At 37.1% G+C, this 16760-nt stretch overlaps 1 protein-coding gene and 1 long non-coding RNA gene across 4 annotated transcripts in view; one reads left to right on the top strand and one right to left on the bottom strand.

Annotated features, from left to right (window-relative positions):
* Ankfn1 (ankyrin repeat and fibronectin type III domain containing 1) overlaps nucleotides 1-16760 on the top strand; it is a 328779-nt gene that overhangs the window by 297461 nt on the left and 14558 nt on the right. For both annotated transcript variants that reach the window (XM_069993244.1, XM_069993243.1), the window contains 2 exons: nucleotides 5954-6120; nucleotides 13722-13935. In XM_069993244.1, coding sequence (XP_069849345.1) covers nucleotides 5954-6120; nucleotides 13722-13935 — 381 coding nt within the window. The remainder of the gene's footprint in view (nucleotides 1-5953; nucleotides 6121-13721; nucleotides 13936-16760) is intronic.
* The window catches only part of LOC138807461 (uncharacterized), a 426938-nt gene that overhangs the window by 396134 nt on the left and 14044 nt on the right, over nucleotides 1-16760 (bottom strand). The window lies entirely within an intron of this gene.

Below are 16760 nucleotides of genomic sequence, written 5' to 3'. Positions count from 1 at the left end.
TTTCTGATGGAGGCATAGAATTCCATTCTAAAAACAATATAAGACCATCAGATACTCTCATCTATGGAAAATAAGCCACATACCAAAGCCTGGGTATCACAGTTCCTAACTTCAAGATATCTCTCTCTAGAGTAACATATACCTTCTTACTTTCTTTGTTCTCCCCTTATTGACATATCATGGGCAATCCAACTGATTGAGGACCATGTCAACTACCAGAAAAGACTCCTTTATTGGGCTTGGTTCTACTTGCACATGAAATTCTATTAACCCCTTTTAGCCTCCTTCTAGGGACCAGGGAAAACTGTTAACAGTAGCTGGAGATTAATATACTCTCCATAAAATATTTATTTTATTTCAGTACCACCAGCAATTTTTAAAAATATTTATAGGCATTAATAAGAATCATAATTATCCCCAAGCCATCAGAGCTTTTCAAGATGAAGATTTATCATAATTTTTCCATCATTTAGGCATCACCCAACTAAGGAATTAATGGCACCTTCATAGGAACTTTCATGTACCTAATTGAGAAGTGTTAAGCATTTATTTGTGTGTTCTTTTGTAAGCAGGAACTTCTATTCTCCATGTGTAGTTTCATAATAAAGGGTTGAGATATACTAAGCACTTATGAGGAAAGAGAATGTTTTTGAAAATTCAGTCAGAACCCAGGAGAATTTTAATAACATGGGAATTTTAATGAAACCTGAAAAGGTGTGAATTATGGGAACATGTAAACTATAACAGAATAAAGAATTGCCCTATATTTCAGTTTGACTTGTATAAGTCATCCTGTCTCCATGAAAGGATTTGAGATTTGGCAAATTGACCATGGTCCTTCCAATGGACTAAGTGAAACAAAAAACTTGCTGACCAGTTATGGAAAACTGAATCTGTGCACATTCCTGCACTAAACAGATGTAACCAGGTAAAAATGACAAAACAGCTTAGCCTTCTATCTCCTACAGTATAGATCACTTTGGTAATCAACGACTGACCTATAGGAAGAACTTCAGAAATCTGGACAAGCAGAGTTGCTCTGAGGCAAAATGATACAATTTTACCTAAGACCAACTCCTCTTTCCACAGCCCTCAGAGATGACATCTCTTGGGTAGGAGCAAGATAGGTTCCCTTTACATAAATGCCTGGGGGCCTGTAAGGATCACTATACACACTATTCTAGGATACAAGAAAAGCAATGAGCTCTTACTCTGTCAATGATCTGGCCTTATGGATCTACCTAGCATGTAGTGAGAAGGTTACCCTGACCCTGTGAGCAGTCCCAATTAACAACAGGTTTATTATAAGAAAACCTGATTTTTACTGATTTTCTTGGCTGCATGATTCATACTAATTGGACTAGGAATACAAAATGCCAGAGAATTGAAAAATAGCTTGAGGCCTGGCATATATTTCATACGTATGTGCTTTGTCACATCCTTCATTCAACAAACATTTAATGAACTCCCACTGTATGCCAGGTTCTGTGCTGGGACTGCACATATAGACAGCAATGATGCAAGTTGGCCTACAAGAAGCTAAGAATCTAGTAAGAGAAACAGACATCTATATCAATGGTCCTATTAAAACTGTAAGATGTAAGCTAGTGGACTTCTTCCTTACATAGATAGTATGTTTGCTGGAATAGGAAAGAGAAACAAAAATTCACAAAGTGAAAGAAAAGACAAGAGTTGAAAAAGAAAGTCACTAAGAGCAAAGGGACACAGGCTTGGAAGCACTGGAAAGTACTACTTGATTAGGTATACTCTTAGTAACTCAATGTAACAGATACTTAGTGGCTTCTGAGGAAGCTAAATGTTAAAATGGTCAAAATCATAAAGGGTTGATTATTTCATCCTAAGAGGTGAGACTTTATCTTGTAAGTAATAGGATATAATGAAATGATTTTAAGAAAAAGGATGATATGGTCTTAATATATTTTAGCTTTTCTGGGAAGGACAGATTGCAAGAAACACTGGGAGAAAACAGAGCTTATCCATATTCATTGGCCTGAGTATAGATAAGAACCCAAACCAAGGTAGAAGTACAAAGAAGAAAGAAAAGACAAGAGGAATTTGGGAGTTAAAGTCATGAAACTTTTGTGATTGATTTGATGTGGTTGAAGAGCAAGATGGTGGAGCCAGAGAGTCTGAATAGGGTGCTGAGATGGATCACATTGCCATCTACCAAAACAGGAAATATGAGGGAAGGAATCAGTCTGGGGGAGGGGAAAGATGATGAGTTCAGTTTGACAAATGATGAGTTTTGAGGTGCCTGTGGGATATCTAGGCAATGAGCCTAATGGAATCCAGGCCACAGACTTGCAGGAAATGGCATAATATCAGCCTTCATTCCTAATACCCATTTTTCATGATTTAGGATTCCACTCCTGTATTCCAACTGACAACTCATTCACTACCAGGAATCTAGAGAGGCATCTTGTACCTGGGTGCTTTCTGCCACTTTGGCAAAGAATCATGGCACTAAACTAACCCTAAGAAATTATTTATTTCCTTGATTCCTTGACTTCCAAACTAGACCATATGTCAGACTTACTGGGAATTTTGTGAGTTAAAGATTCTTAAACTCCAGTCCTGTTTTCATATTCTGACTATTAAAGGCCTCATTTTCCTGAGGATGAAGAATTTGGAAACAAACATGTATTTTGTATGTGGTATTTTCATATTCTATATTGGGCACTTTATATATACTATATTGTTTAATCCTAAGTAGACATTATTACCCATATTTGGGATAGTACTGAGATCCCTAAAGGCTATTTTCTGACCATATGGCAGAACTATGATTCAAACACATTCCTGTCTGATATCTAAGCCTAGGAACTTGCTGCCCTACTTACCATACTGCTAATGTTCATGTCAACTATATTATATAGTCTACCACTATCTTACCTTAAAAGAAAGAGAGACAGAGAAAGAGACAGAGAGAGACAGAGAGAGAGAGAAACACACCACAGAGAATGTCTTAGTCTGTGTGCATCGAACAAATCATGTGGTCCATTATTGACATTATTGTAGCTTTATACTATTTGTCTGTAAAATGCATGTGATTCGCATTTTTAAAAATTAGAAGCTTCCAGTCAATTCTCCCTCCTCAATGATGGCTACCAAATATATCATTGCTAAACCACAAAAGACTATGTTAAAGCAACATTTGTTAAAGTGACATTAAAGGCTCTGGATGAAAACCACTAGAGTGGGGAAAAGCCTTACAGTTGAAACTTCCTCATAACTCACTTGTGGTGCGTGGCATGGATGGCGGGTGCTGGGAGACCACCCACTGACCCACGGCTCCTACCGCAAAGACACAACAAGAGAAAGTTGTGAACACCCTGGCTTTTAGGAATTCAGATGGGATTGATAGTGTTTCTTTTAAAGAAATTATTCATCATCTTCTTCATAGTCAACTTTGCTAGTCATATTTTAGAAAGAGAAAAAAGCCAAAAGAAAAAGGTTTTACAACTTGATCTAGAAAAGCAGTCTGTGAGATGTTTCACTCTCCAGCCAAAAAAGGACATCTGTCAGGGGTTAAGAGTATATAATCCCTCCTTGAAGGGCATAAAGACACTTTCAGGGAGCTACCAGGGTCAAGACTGAGCTACTAAGTAATGGTGACTCTTTCCTGCAGAGCTGCCAGTAAATATTAAAGACCTGAAACACACCTTTCAAAACAGGAAAATGCAGCACAGTGACAGAAGTGAGAACAGAGGGAAAAGGAATCTTCAGAGGTGGAGTCAGATCATGCATTTATTTCTTTATTCACCCAATAAACAGTTGAGAAGCTACAATACTCCAGGTTCTGAGAAAACAAAAATTTAAGAGGGGCATGGTCTCTGCCCTCAAAAAAATCACAATCTAATACCAAAGCAGTCAACTAAGCAAGTAATTACAAAGTAGCAAGACCTATCTTCTCAGTGGTTTAGAAACAAGTGCTCCAGGAGTACAAAAGAGGGAAAAACTAGTTCTGCCTAGAATAAAATTTTAAAAACTGGAAATTTTGCTGAGAAAACATTTCAGCTGAATCATCAAGTATCAGAAGGAGGAAAGACAGGGATCTACAGATGAGGAAAGGCACGCTGAAAAATATGGACCTACAAAAGGTCAGTGTGTCCAAAGCTTAGGGTTGATGTATGGCTAGGTGCTGATGATAGTCACATAGTGAAAGTGGTTGAAGATACACTCAAACCCTAAATCACAAACTTTCCTTTTCAGGAGGAAATGTTTGAGTTTTATCCTAAAGTCAAGAGGGATCTCTAGAGAGGTCTTTTAAATGAGGAAACTACATGAAAATTTTACATTTGGAAAAAGAACCATAGTTCGTTGTTTACTGAAATGGTATATGAAATGAGCTCTTCTTTGAGTTTGAGGCATGGAAGTGCTTAACAAAGTAGAGAAGTCAGAAAGTAAGGATCTTAGAGAAAAATTATCCCCATGTATGTGACTCTCTGGATTGAGAAACACTTCTTGAAATGAGGCCCCGTTAGGGTAAAGATATAACACCAAAGCTTTCATTCTATTCCTCTCTTCCACTTCCAGGCAGAAAAGACATGTGAGGGAGACAACAGAGCAGGTTACACTTCCTCTCACCTAAGATGTATCCTAAGAGGAAATTAAGCATGGAAGCAAGCAGGGTTAGGATGAAAACTGTAAAGTGTACAATATAAAGAGAAGAGGAATCCTGATAGATATAGAGATAACCAGATTCCCCATTCTGAGGCATAATAGTCTAACTTTCCCTAAGTGACCAGATCTAGGTCTTGAAAATCAACAGAATTCTTCATGCAATAAGTCATGATGAAAACATTCTAACAGGCATGATGGATTAGAATAGACCCATTTCCAGAGAATGGAACATACTAGTAAAAGTCAGATATATATAAAATAAGTGAGGTTGAAGGAGAGTGAGTCCTTACATTTAACAATGGGCCAGGAAGAGACTAGAAATTATGCTCATCTAGTCAGAACTAGTTGAAAAGAGAAATCTGACCACTTCATGATGCTTATACTAGGCTCTGTCCTATGCTGCTTTGTTCCTGCTGAAGAGGGACAAATAATAGAGATGAAAGTCTGGGACCCCAGTCCCTTTATTTTCTGAGAGGGAAAGGCCAAGTCTGCTGAAGATACAAATGGTTTGTCCAAGGATTGCTTCCTATCATTCTTTCAAGGGTTGCTGAGGAGAAGAGAGAGGAAGTTTCAAAGCTTATCATAACAGGCCCTTGGGGGAAGTTTCCAAGATAACCCAAGAAAAGTATATCTTGTTTCTTCTGGGAGTTTTGGCCTTGGAAAGGAGCAAGCAAGACACATAACAGGAAATAAGATACTACTTGACTTGGCTTTTTGTTCATTTTTTTAAATGATAAGCATGTTTATTTTCCCAATCACATACATACATGCACAAGTATATTTTAAATTATATGTGTACATACATAGTAGTGCTTGGTTTTACAATGCCAAAGGTAATTTCATCATTGTACAAACATCATATACTACATACAAATTAAGATGGCTATGAGATTATTAATCAACATAATCTCACTGAATCACCATTGCATAAGTGACCCATCACTGACTGAAATATAATTATATAGCACTTGACTATACATGTGTATGTATATGTGCATGTATGTACATCTATATATAAATACATAAACATAGATATATATATGCCCTTAACTACAGGGAAAAGTCTACCTAAATGGTAACTTGAGCGAATACCACTTTCTCATATCTTACCAGAAGTTGATAACTTGAGAGAGAACACTGACATTAGCCAAACATCTAGCCCTTAAGAACACATTTATAATTTACTTATGGCTTAATATTTCTACTGATAGGATTAATAAAGCATGTTTTCATTCAACTGATTTTCTGTGTGGTATGAATTTTTTATGCCAAATCTTAATATGTTTTATTTTGCTTCTTCATTTTCCAGTTCATTTTTGCAGCTACAGAGAGAAATTTCTTAGTCTGTATTGCCGCCTTTCTGCTGTTGTGGAGCTGGATTCTCTGAATACCCAACAGTCCTTGAGGGAAGCAATTTCAGACAGCGAGGTTGCAGCTGCCAAACAACGACATCAGCAAGTTTTAGACTTCATTCAGGTAATAGTTGGTTTCTTCTCAAAAAGAAGAGGCACAGCCGGGCGTTGGTGGCTCACGCCTGTAATCCTAGCTACTCAGGAGGCTGAGATCTGAGGATCGAGGTTCAAAGCCAGCCCAGGCAGGAAAGACAGTGAGACTCCTATCTCCAATAAACCACCAGAAAACCGGAAGTGGCGCTGTAGCTCAAGTGGTAGAGCGCTCGCCTTGAGCTGAAGAGCTGAGGGACAGCGCCCAGGCCCAGAGTTCAAGCCCCACGACCGACAAAAAAAAAAAAAAGAAGAGGCACAATGGAAAGGGTAAGCACCAAGCAAGGGAAAGGGAAGCAATTTGGGCTGATTTGAAGAAAATACAGTGTAAGCAGGCTGTTGATCCGGCTAAAATACGGCTCTCTTAGGGAGCTATGGGTTTTGAAACAAAAACTTAAGAAAATGTTACAGATAAATCACACTACTCCTAAGAATTATATCAGCCAAGATGATAGGTAGCAAGTGGCCTTCTATATTGTTAAGAAAAAAAGATCACTTTCAGAAGTAATGAAAAAAATATTCTCCTTATGCTGGTAGCCCATTGATAATTCTAGCTGAATTTTTTAAAATATATATTAAGTTCCTAAATAGCTCATAGAAAAAAAGATAACAATCTACCAGTTAATCTAAATACAGTTAGACCTAAGATTCCTCATGTTTTGGAATTGTTTCTACCAGAGTTGAAATTTCATGTGTGGCTCAATGTAAAAAAAAAAAAAAAAGTATTATTTGTTCAAGTTCTCAACTACAAATGTCTATGGTGACACTTCAGGGTCTTGTTTGTGAAAGGGATACTTACTAATAATCAAGAAAATCTAGGTCTGGCTTGATATTGCTTTAGCAAATCTTGGAATCAGCCAAGGGCTGGTGGCTCATGCCTGTAATCCTAGCTACACAGGAGGCTGAGATCTAGGGATAAAGCTAGTCCAGGCAGAAAAGGCCATGAGATTCTAATCTCCAGTTAACCACAAAAAAAAAAAATTCTGGAAGTGGAGTTATGGGTCAAGTGGTAGAGCACTAGCTTTGAGTACAAAAGCTTAGGGACAACACCTAGGCCCTGAGTTCAAGCCCCAGACCTGGTACAAAAAAAAAATTGGAATCATTGTAGTACTTACCCAAGTCACAAAATAAATCTAATAGCAATAGCTACCTTCTAAATTATCACCATGATATTCAGTCCAATTTGATGAATAGTTATTAACATCAGGGTTGAACACAGTATGAAAGCAAAAAGCTGGAATAGTAATTCCTGACCTTAAGTTTAAAACTTATTAAAGTAGGAAAGGTTTGTCTATATTGCTTGTAAAATGTTACATGACAAAGACTTCCACATATGGCTGTCATGGGAGGACATTCCTTAACATCTGAACCTGGCCTATAAAATAGATTAGAAGGAGAAAAAAACAGAACATGAAACATTCAGAAAGGAAATGTAAACAGATAAGGAAAAGAGCAGAAAAACAGGGTTTGGGTAAGTAGTAAGTAGCTAAGGTTGGTTGGGGCAAATTGAGTATTGAATTATAGTGAGAAATTAGGCAAGATTGAAAGATAGCAATGAAATCAGACCACAAGGATTTTATTAAAGGCCATGGTAAGGAATTTGCCCTTAATTCTGTAAGCAAAAGGGAGCAATCCAAAGTTTTAGAAACAGTAAATGATAGACTCTCACAGCTCTGTTAAGGACAGATTCAGTCAGAGGATTTTCTTCTTGTATGCACTGCTATGGCCATAGTAGTTGTACACTGTTAGCAATTTATTCTGCTTGGTCACCAAATAATTTGCATATATCTCCTGGATTTAAGAAGAAAATTAAATGTAAGGAAACCAGATAAGAAACTGACAATTATCAAAACAAGGGGTAAAATGAGAATGTAAGGTAAGGAGATATTGTAAACTTGAGGCCTAATAATTTTCTAGAAATTCTGATCTCACCTGAAAAATAGGGATGATGATAATACACACTACATTTATCATAGTGTTACCGAATGAATTCAGTGAGTAAATGCATGGGAAGCATTCAGCAAAGTGCTTGGCACATACAATAAATTCTGTATTAATTCATTCATAACCAAGAAGGAAAACCCCTTTGAAATATGAATATGCAAAGATTGAATCTTTTGAAGTATTTAGGAACAAAATATTGCTAAGTAGTGAGCAAACAAATCTTCAGGATTATTCTATTTTCTCATGCTATAAATTAAGTATTTTAAATGACTTCCCAGAGTAAGGAAATGACTTTTCAAAAAATTACTTGTTCTCTTGACCTGAGAATGTGGTAACTAACATGTTTAAACACTTATTTACTTCCTTTTCAGTAAAAAATGGAACATGGAAGGTAGGAAAGGACTAGGATATAGAGAGATATGGAAGATAAGCCAGAGCTTATCTTTTGAGCCAGTAAGGGACAATGATGCCCAGTAAGAATCATGGACTAGAAGTCAAGAAGCACTTATTTTAGATCTCAATATCTACTCATAAACTCTTGCGCAATGAACAGTTCATAAGTCCTGGGAGGGAGTTATCTCCTCATATGGTAAATGTTTGCATTTGACTAGATAACTTCTAAGGGCCTAGTCAGCTCTAACATTTTAAAACCTAAAAACCAGAAATATTTCAGAAAAACACTCCTCTGACTATGCCTAAAGTTGTGTGACTGTCTTATTCCACTTAAACCTCCCTGAATCCAATACTTTTTACTCTTTCTTCATTCTGTGGTAGTCTTTAACTCCTCCCAGAGTTCCAGGCTCCATTTTCACTTCCTATTACCCTTCCTCTTCTCTGGTTTGCTTAGCATAGGGCTTTGTTAACTTTTTCTGTTTCCTTTACATCATACCTTTAAAAGGGCTAAAGACAGGCAAGGCCAGGATCTTGGCAAGTTTTCACCTCCTCTGGTCTCCTTGAGAGCCCCTCTATACTCTTTCCATCCAGCCAGATACACATACACATGTATAAAAGCTAATTCCCAAAGAATTCAAAAAACAGCTTTTTTGGCAGGGTAAAACCAAACTATTCCCCTGGACCCTTAGCTTTCTATATACCATCTTGTTCCACCCAACATCATATGGATAACTATAACTCAATTTTTATCTCTCCCTTAACTATGTTGACCGCTTAGTTTCTTTCTGTGTGTCTGTACCTCTCTCCTCCTCCTTCTTCCCCTCCTTCCCATCCTCCCCCCATCTCTCAAAATCAGTAGTTGCCATTCGCCCATTGGTTTTCACAACTTACCCACCACAGACTATAACCTGCAGAGGCAACTACCAGTCATGGGAACATTTAACTCCAGATTTAAGACAGTGATGAAGTCATTGCACAAAACACGACATTGTAAAAAACAAGGGAGTCCATGTAAATTCAGTTAGAAAAAAAGCTAAAGAGAGCAGTCAGGAAGAAAGGATAAGAATAGGGTAGTTGTAAAATCATTGATAAGGCACATACGGTTTTCAAATAGTACACACAGCAGAAACGTCAAAGTAAGTGAAAGAAGAGAAGGAGGGAAGAAAAGAAAAATGTCAAACTAGGAGACCCGAGGCTTAACATATTTTGAGCTGCTAAAGCCTAAAGAGCAATTAGGACATAATTTATATGCTGTAATGTTTCAAATGCTCATAAGCTGTAATAGGACATAGCTCATTATATATAGCCAATCTGTCATCCCCTCAAGCACCTTGTAGCTGTGCTATGAGAAAACCAATCACTATTACATCTTAATAAAAATATTATCTTGCCTGATAGAAGGGAAAGGGACATAATTTATATGAAGAAAAGTGAAAATTTTTAAAGAGCAAGGTGAGAAATGGATGCAGAACTTTTAACCAATAGACAGAGAGTTAATGATCTTTCTTTTAAAAAATGTGTCAGCAAGTCTTTAGAAGCTGAGTTTGAACCTTAAAGTCAGTGGGGATTATGTTGTCAGTTACTTTTACAACAACAGAAAGTAAAATGGGTGAAAAATTGTACTTCATGTAAAGCTACCAAGCTAAGTCCCATTAAACTCAATCCACAGGTCTCCTTGTACCTATGGATTTTCTTTTCTTCAGTTAAGACCCGTACACCTCATCACTGAGAAAAACTAAGAAGCAATTTCTAGAAAAAATTCTATACTGACTCTATTGATGTTCAGAAGAGATTGGAGCAGTCTTATCCAAAGGGAACTGGTGGATTATTTTTAATAATTATATCCATCTCCTAAAGCAGCTATACCAAATTAGCATAGACTTGGTGCCTTGAAACAAAAAAAATTTATTCTCCCACAGTTACGGTGATTAGGAGTTTGAAATTCATGCACTGGCAGAACTCCACTCTGTCAGAAGTGTCTAGGGAGTCTTTTCTTTGCCTCTTCTAGCTTCTGGTGGCTGTTGCCATTCCTTCACAAATTTCCATCTCTGTTTTTGTCACATTGCCTCTTTCTATTGTATCTGCCCCTTCCTCTTTTGCATTTGTTTGTTGTTGTTGTTTTTAAGTACTGGGGATTGAACCCAGCTATTCAGGCATGCAAGTACTCTACAATTTAAGCCATGTCCCCAACCTATGTCGTGTGTGTGTGTGTGTGTGTGTGTGTGTGTGTGTGTGTGTGTGTGTGTGTGTGTGTGTGTGTGTGTGTGTGTGTGTGTGTGTGTGTGTGTGTGTGTGTGTGTGTGTGTGTGTGTGTGTGTTGCTATGAGGTCTCTGACCCTGCCCAAACTAACCTTGAACTCATGATCTTCCTATCTTCACCTTCTGGGTAGCTAAGATTACACATATTTACCACCATGCCAAGCCTCTGTCTCACTTGATACAAATACCTCCTTCTCTCAAAATCCTTAACTTAATCACATCTCTTGCTACATAAGGTAATATTCACTTTTCTATCATATAAGGTAATATTCATGGATTCTGGGGAATAGGACTGCAGATCTACCTTCAGAGTTCAAGCCCAGAACACACACACACACACACACACACACACACACACACACACACACACACACACACACACACACACACACACACACACACACACACACACACACACACACACACACACACACACACCCCAAAGGAACAGAAGAGAAGACCTAGAAATAATCCCATATACCTACATCACACACACACACACACACACATACACACACACACACACACACACACACACACACACAGGAACAGAAGAGAAGATCTAGAAATAATCCCACATACCTACATCCATTTGATTTCTGACAAAGGTAAAAAAAAAAAAAAAAAAAAACCATGAAAATGATAGCATCTTCAACAAAGGTGATGAAAAAGCTGAAGAGCTGAGTATGGAAGTCTGAAATAAGATCCCTATCTCTCACCCTGTACAAAAGTCAAAATGAACTGGATCAATGGTCTTAGTGTAAAACCTAAAACTTTGAAACTACTAAAGGAAAATATAGGAAAACTCTTGTTGAACATATACAAATAGGTAATGCCTTTCTGAATACAACTCTAGTTACCCAGGAAAGAAGATCAAGAAGTGACAATGGGATGGCATCAAATTAAAAAACTTCTACATAGCAAAGAAAACTATTATAGGACATCAAGAGGCAACCTACAGAATGGGAGAAAATCTTTGCTAGCTGCCTATCAGATAAAGGATTAATATCTAGAGTATATAAAATTATCTAAAAGTTAAGCACTAAAAAGAGAATCCACTGAATAAATGGCAAATGAATTAAACAGACAGTTCTCAAAAAAATGTATAGATGGTCAAAATAATAGGCAAAGAAATGTTCAACATTCCTAGCAATAAAGGAAATGCAAATCAAAACAATACTGATATTCCATCTCATCCTAGTCAAAATGACATCTACCAAGAAAACAAACAACAAATATTTGCAAAATTTGGGGGAAATGAACCTTTATACACTGTTGGTTGCAATGTAAAATAGTGCAGCCACTTTGAAATCAGTATAGAAATTCCTCAAGAAACTAAAAATAGAGCTGGACACTGGTAGTTCCCACCTGTAATCCTAGCTATCAGCAGGCTGAAATCTGAGGATCAAGGTTTGAAGTCAGCAGGGGAAGACAAATTCAAGAAATTCTTACCTCCATTTAATCAACAAAAAGCTGGAAATGGAGCTATGGCTCAAGTGGTAGAGTGCTAGCCTTAAGTGAAAAGCTAAGTAAGAGTGCAAGGCCTTGAGTTCAAGCCTCATTACCAGCATAGATCAAAGTAATATAAGTTAGCGGCACTATTCACAATAGCTAAAGTATACAATAAGCCTAAGTACCACCAAACAACAAATGGATAAAGAAAGCATGGGAGGTTCAGAACAGAATATTACTCAGCTATTAAGAATGATGAAATTATGTCATTTATAAGAAAATGCATGGAAATGGATACAGGTTAGACAAAATAAACCAGACTAAGACAAATATCCTATGTTCTCTCTCATATGTAGAATCTAGACCTTGGAGGCAGAAGTGATTAAGTATGAAAAAGGCACTGAGGGTGAGAATAAGTGGGAGGAGGAAGATGAAAAGAGAGGGTGAAGGGAAGGTAACTATGACTGAAGTCATATATAGATATAGATATAGATATATGAAAATAGAATAACACATGTACAAAATAGAATAAACCCATTAAAAATGTTTCAAAATGAGAGGAGAGAAATAAGAAAGAGTAATAGGTGATTTTAATCAAAGTACATTAAATATGCATTCAAAATATTACAATGAAAATGGTTTGGTACAATGACTATGCATTAATAAATAAATATAAGGAAGAATAAGCTATTTAAACTGTTCTATTCTTTAGAAGCAGTTATAGTATTAAAGCAGTAAGTTTAATAAAGTTCCTTCTTTTCTTTTAACATAGGTACAAGCATTCTGAAATTCAGAGTTTACTATTTCCCTTCCCCACACTGTTCCAGTAAAGAGTATTTCATTAAATGAAGGGAGTTAACATTTGGTATGTGTGAGCAATGAACCCTGCAGGACCACAGAACACATTGAAATTCATTGTTTTACTCAATTATCACAGTAACCATAAGAGGTATTTTTTTCTAAAGCTCAAAAGGTACAGTGACTTGCTAAAAGTTATTATAGAACTGAACAAAATTGGAATTTCCTCTATTTCCACCAAATGACAAAGGCGTAGTTTCTTAGGAGAAAATATGCAAAACACAAGAAATTATAAGAAGAGGTGTTTTCTGGCTTTGAATACCTATTTTGAAAGTATTGACTTTCACTTACAACTTTCTCAGGAAAATGTGCTTTTTTTTTTTTTATTTCTCCAGTACTGCAATTTGAACTACTAGGTAGGTAGTCTACTTCTTCTCATATTCCCACCGCATTTTTTTTGCTTGAGTTAATTTTAGGTCAGGCCTTGCGTTTTTGCCCAGGCCAACCTCTAACTGCAATCCCCCTACCAATGCATCTAACATAGATGCCAAGCTTACTGATTGATATTTGGAGGGTCTTGTTTATTTTTTGTACAAGCTGGCCTTTAACTGTGAACCTCTTGATCTTTATCCACAAAGTAGCTGGGATTACATGCATGAAACACTGTGCCTGGCATAAACTTCCTTATTTTAATAGCTATGTGATAACTTTTATCATTTTATTCTAAAGCAAATAGATGAAGTGTGGCGTGAAATGAGATGGATAATGGATGCTCTACAATATGCAAGATACAAACAATCAATTTCTGGCTTACCTATCACTAAGCTGATAAACCCCTTGGATGAGCATCATCTAAAAAAGATCAGCTCTACATCATCACATATAGACTGTCTTCCATCACCATCTCCATCCCCAGAGATGCACAGACGAAAAGCAGTGAGCGGTAAGCAGCGGGGACTATTGGAGGTGGAAACCGGCTGGAGATGGGAGGGGAAAAGAAAGGTGACCATGACCTAAATATTCATACACGTGTACAAAAATCATTAAAAATTACTTAAAGCCAGACATTGATGGCTCACACCTGTAATCCTCGTTACTCAGGAGGCTGAGATCTGAGGATCACAGTTCAAAGCCAGTCCAAGCAGGAGACCCTTATAGCCAATAAGCCACCAGAAAACCAGAAGTGGCACTGTGGCTCAAGTGGTAGAGCATTAACCTTGAGCTGAAGAGCTGAGGGACAGCGCCCAGGTCCAGAGTTCAAGTCCCACCACTGACAAAAAAAAAAAAAAAAAAAAAAAAGTGTGGGGGTTTTTTTGGTTGTTTTGTGTTGTTTTGTTGTTTTTTTCTTTTTGTTCTGTTGTGGGGCTTGAACTCTGGGCTTGAGCACTGTCCCTCAGTTCTTCAGCTCAAGGTTAGCACTCTACCACTTGAGCTACAGCAACACTTCCAGTTTTCTGGTGGTTTATTGGAGATAAGAGTTTCACAGACTTTGCTGCCCAGACTGGTGTTGAACCGTGATCCTCAGATCTCAGCCTCCTGAGTAGCTAGGATTACAGGTGTGAACCACCCGGGCCTGGCAAAAAATAAAATAAAATGTTTTAACTGGGGGTGAGAATAAGGGAGAGTAACAAAGGACATGAATTTGATCCAAGCACATTACATGCCTGTATGTAAATAATTCACTGAAATATCTGTACAATTAATATATGCTAATTTTTAAAGGGGAGCGGAAGACAAATCTAAAAATACCTAAAGTTCTTTTATTCAGTCACTAGATGCTTGGTCCTCTACTGATGAAGTTCTTTGTTCAATGAGTGGTAAGAATGTAGAAATACAGAAGAAACAAAACCAGAGGAAGAACCTAGGGTAATGACCTGAGATCAGCTCCACTTAAAGGAAAGGAAGTCTCAGTCCAGTTCTAGTCACTATTTCCAATATATAAAATACATGAAGCAAGGAAAAAAGACTCAGAGGCGCAGAATGAAGACTGCCACATGAGGCAGTCAGCCCTCACTGGGCAGAAGCTGACCAAACTAGCAAGAACAGGCTCAATGTCAGACAGAGAGGCAGGAAGCAAGTCTCATCTGAGGTGTGAGGTGAAGTCAAGTCCCCTATCTACATGGCATCAATGTGCTAGCATGGAGAATGTATGAGAGAAAGCTTCAATAAATTAGAACGCTGAACCTGAGGCCAAGTCAGTCACTTAGCCTTATCAATCTGATGAAAATACTTAGCAAGTTATCTAACTCCTCCTGTGGAATTTAATCTGAGTTTACATGAAATATATAATTAGCAAAAAAATCTCACTAGGCTAACACAAATATCTACAAAATACCTTTGTATGTATAAACAAGGAAAAAGCACCCTAAGCATAGGGAATACTGCATAACATTCTTTCCTGGAGCATTTTGAGATGAGTATCATTTTTCTAGTTGATTAAAGAAATAGCCATTTGCCAGGCACCAGTGGTTCACACAGGTAATCTGAGCTACTCAGAGGGCTAAGATCTGAAGATCCAGGTAGAAAGAGACTCTTATCTCCAATAAACTACCAAAAAGCTGGAAGCAGAGCTGTGGCTCAAATGGTAGAGTACCTGCCTTGAACAAAAAGGCTAAAGGACAGCACTAGGCCCCAAATTCAAGACTAAGTACAAGCACAAAAATAAATATATATCTTAACTTAAAGAGAGCCATTTAAAGAATCTGGCTTGATTCTACAGTTCAAAAGTGCTCCAATTTTCATAATAGTTTAATAAGCAATCCCAATATGTAGGCTTGTCCCATAGGGGGCAGTATGGTGTAGCAGAAAGAGTTTAAGCTTAGAAATCAAAGCTCTGGATTCAAATCCTAGCTGTCTTACTACCTATATGTGCTGAGAATACTACATCTGAGTCTTATTTTCCAAGAATGTAAAATGGTAATAAGTCTGTATCTTAATGAGTTATTAGTGAATAAGACAATCTATATCAGAGATGTATATATATATAATATATAATAGACAATATATTATTCATATATTTAATTTCATTGCTATTAAAAATTTTAATAGCATTATGAACCTTTTCTATAAGCAAGTTTGTATGTGATATTTTTCAAAGTTTTGCCTAAAAATCAAAAGTTAGCAAGTGGAAGAATTTACGAGACAGCATATCAAAGAAATTCAACTAATTCAACAAAATAATTATTTAAACAGTTTCTAGAGTGTATTTTCACAAACTTCCACTGATCTGGGAACACAAATAAAATATGATCTCTTCCAGAAGTTAGTCTGCTGGGAAAGATCAATAAATTAACAACAACAACAAAAAGACCTGGTGATTGGATATGAGTGGCAAAGGTCTACAGAAGGTCAAAGTGAGCTTCTTGGAGACAGTGATAGGAATCTGTTACCCTGGACAAGAGGGAACTTGGTATAAAAAGAGGAAAAGGGGAGCATTAAAGTCAGAGATAACAGATTATAACAACTATGTTGTAATTCAGAAAATATACAGATTAGCTGAAACTCAGGATCCAAAAACATTGTTCATCTTTCTCTTTTAAAAATATTTATTAGTGAAGCTATGGCCCAAGTGGTAGAATGTTACCTTTGAGCACAAAAGCTCAGCAACAGCATCCTAGCCTCATGTTAAAGCCCCAGGACTGGCACAAACAAATAAATATAAATATATGTATATGTATACATATATCTGCATTATGCATATGTACATGTGTATACATATATATTGATTGATTGTCTATTATGTGTCAAGTCCTCTTCAAGTTGGCAAGG

This window comes from Dipodomys merriami, unplaced genomic scaffold, assembly GCF_024711535.1.
Source record: "Dipodomys merriami isolate MVZ:Mamm:240054 unplaced genomic scaffold, mDipMer1.0.p SCAF_42, whole genome shotgun sequence".
Classification (NCBI taxonomy): domain Eukaryota; kingdom Metazoa; phylum Chordata; class Mammalia; order Rodentia; family Heteromyidae; genus Dipodomys; species Dipodomys merriami.
The sequence above is the reverse complement of the archived record's forward strand: the minus strand, read 5'-3'. Positions and strand labels throughout refer to the sequence as shown.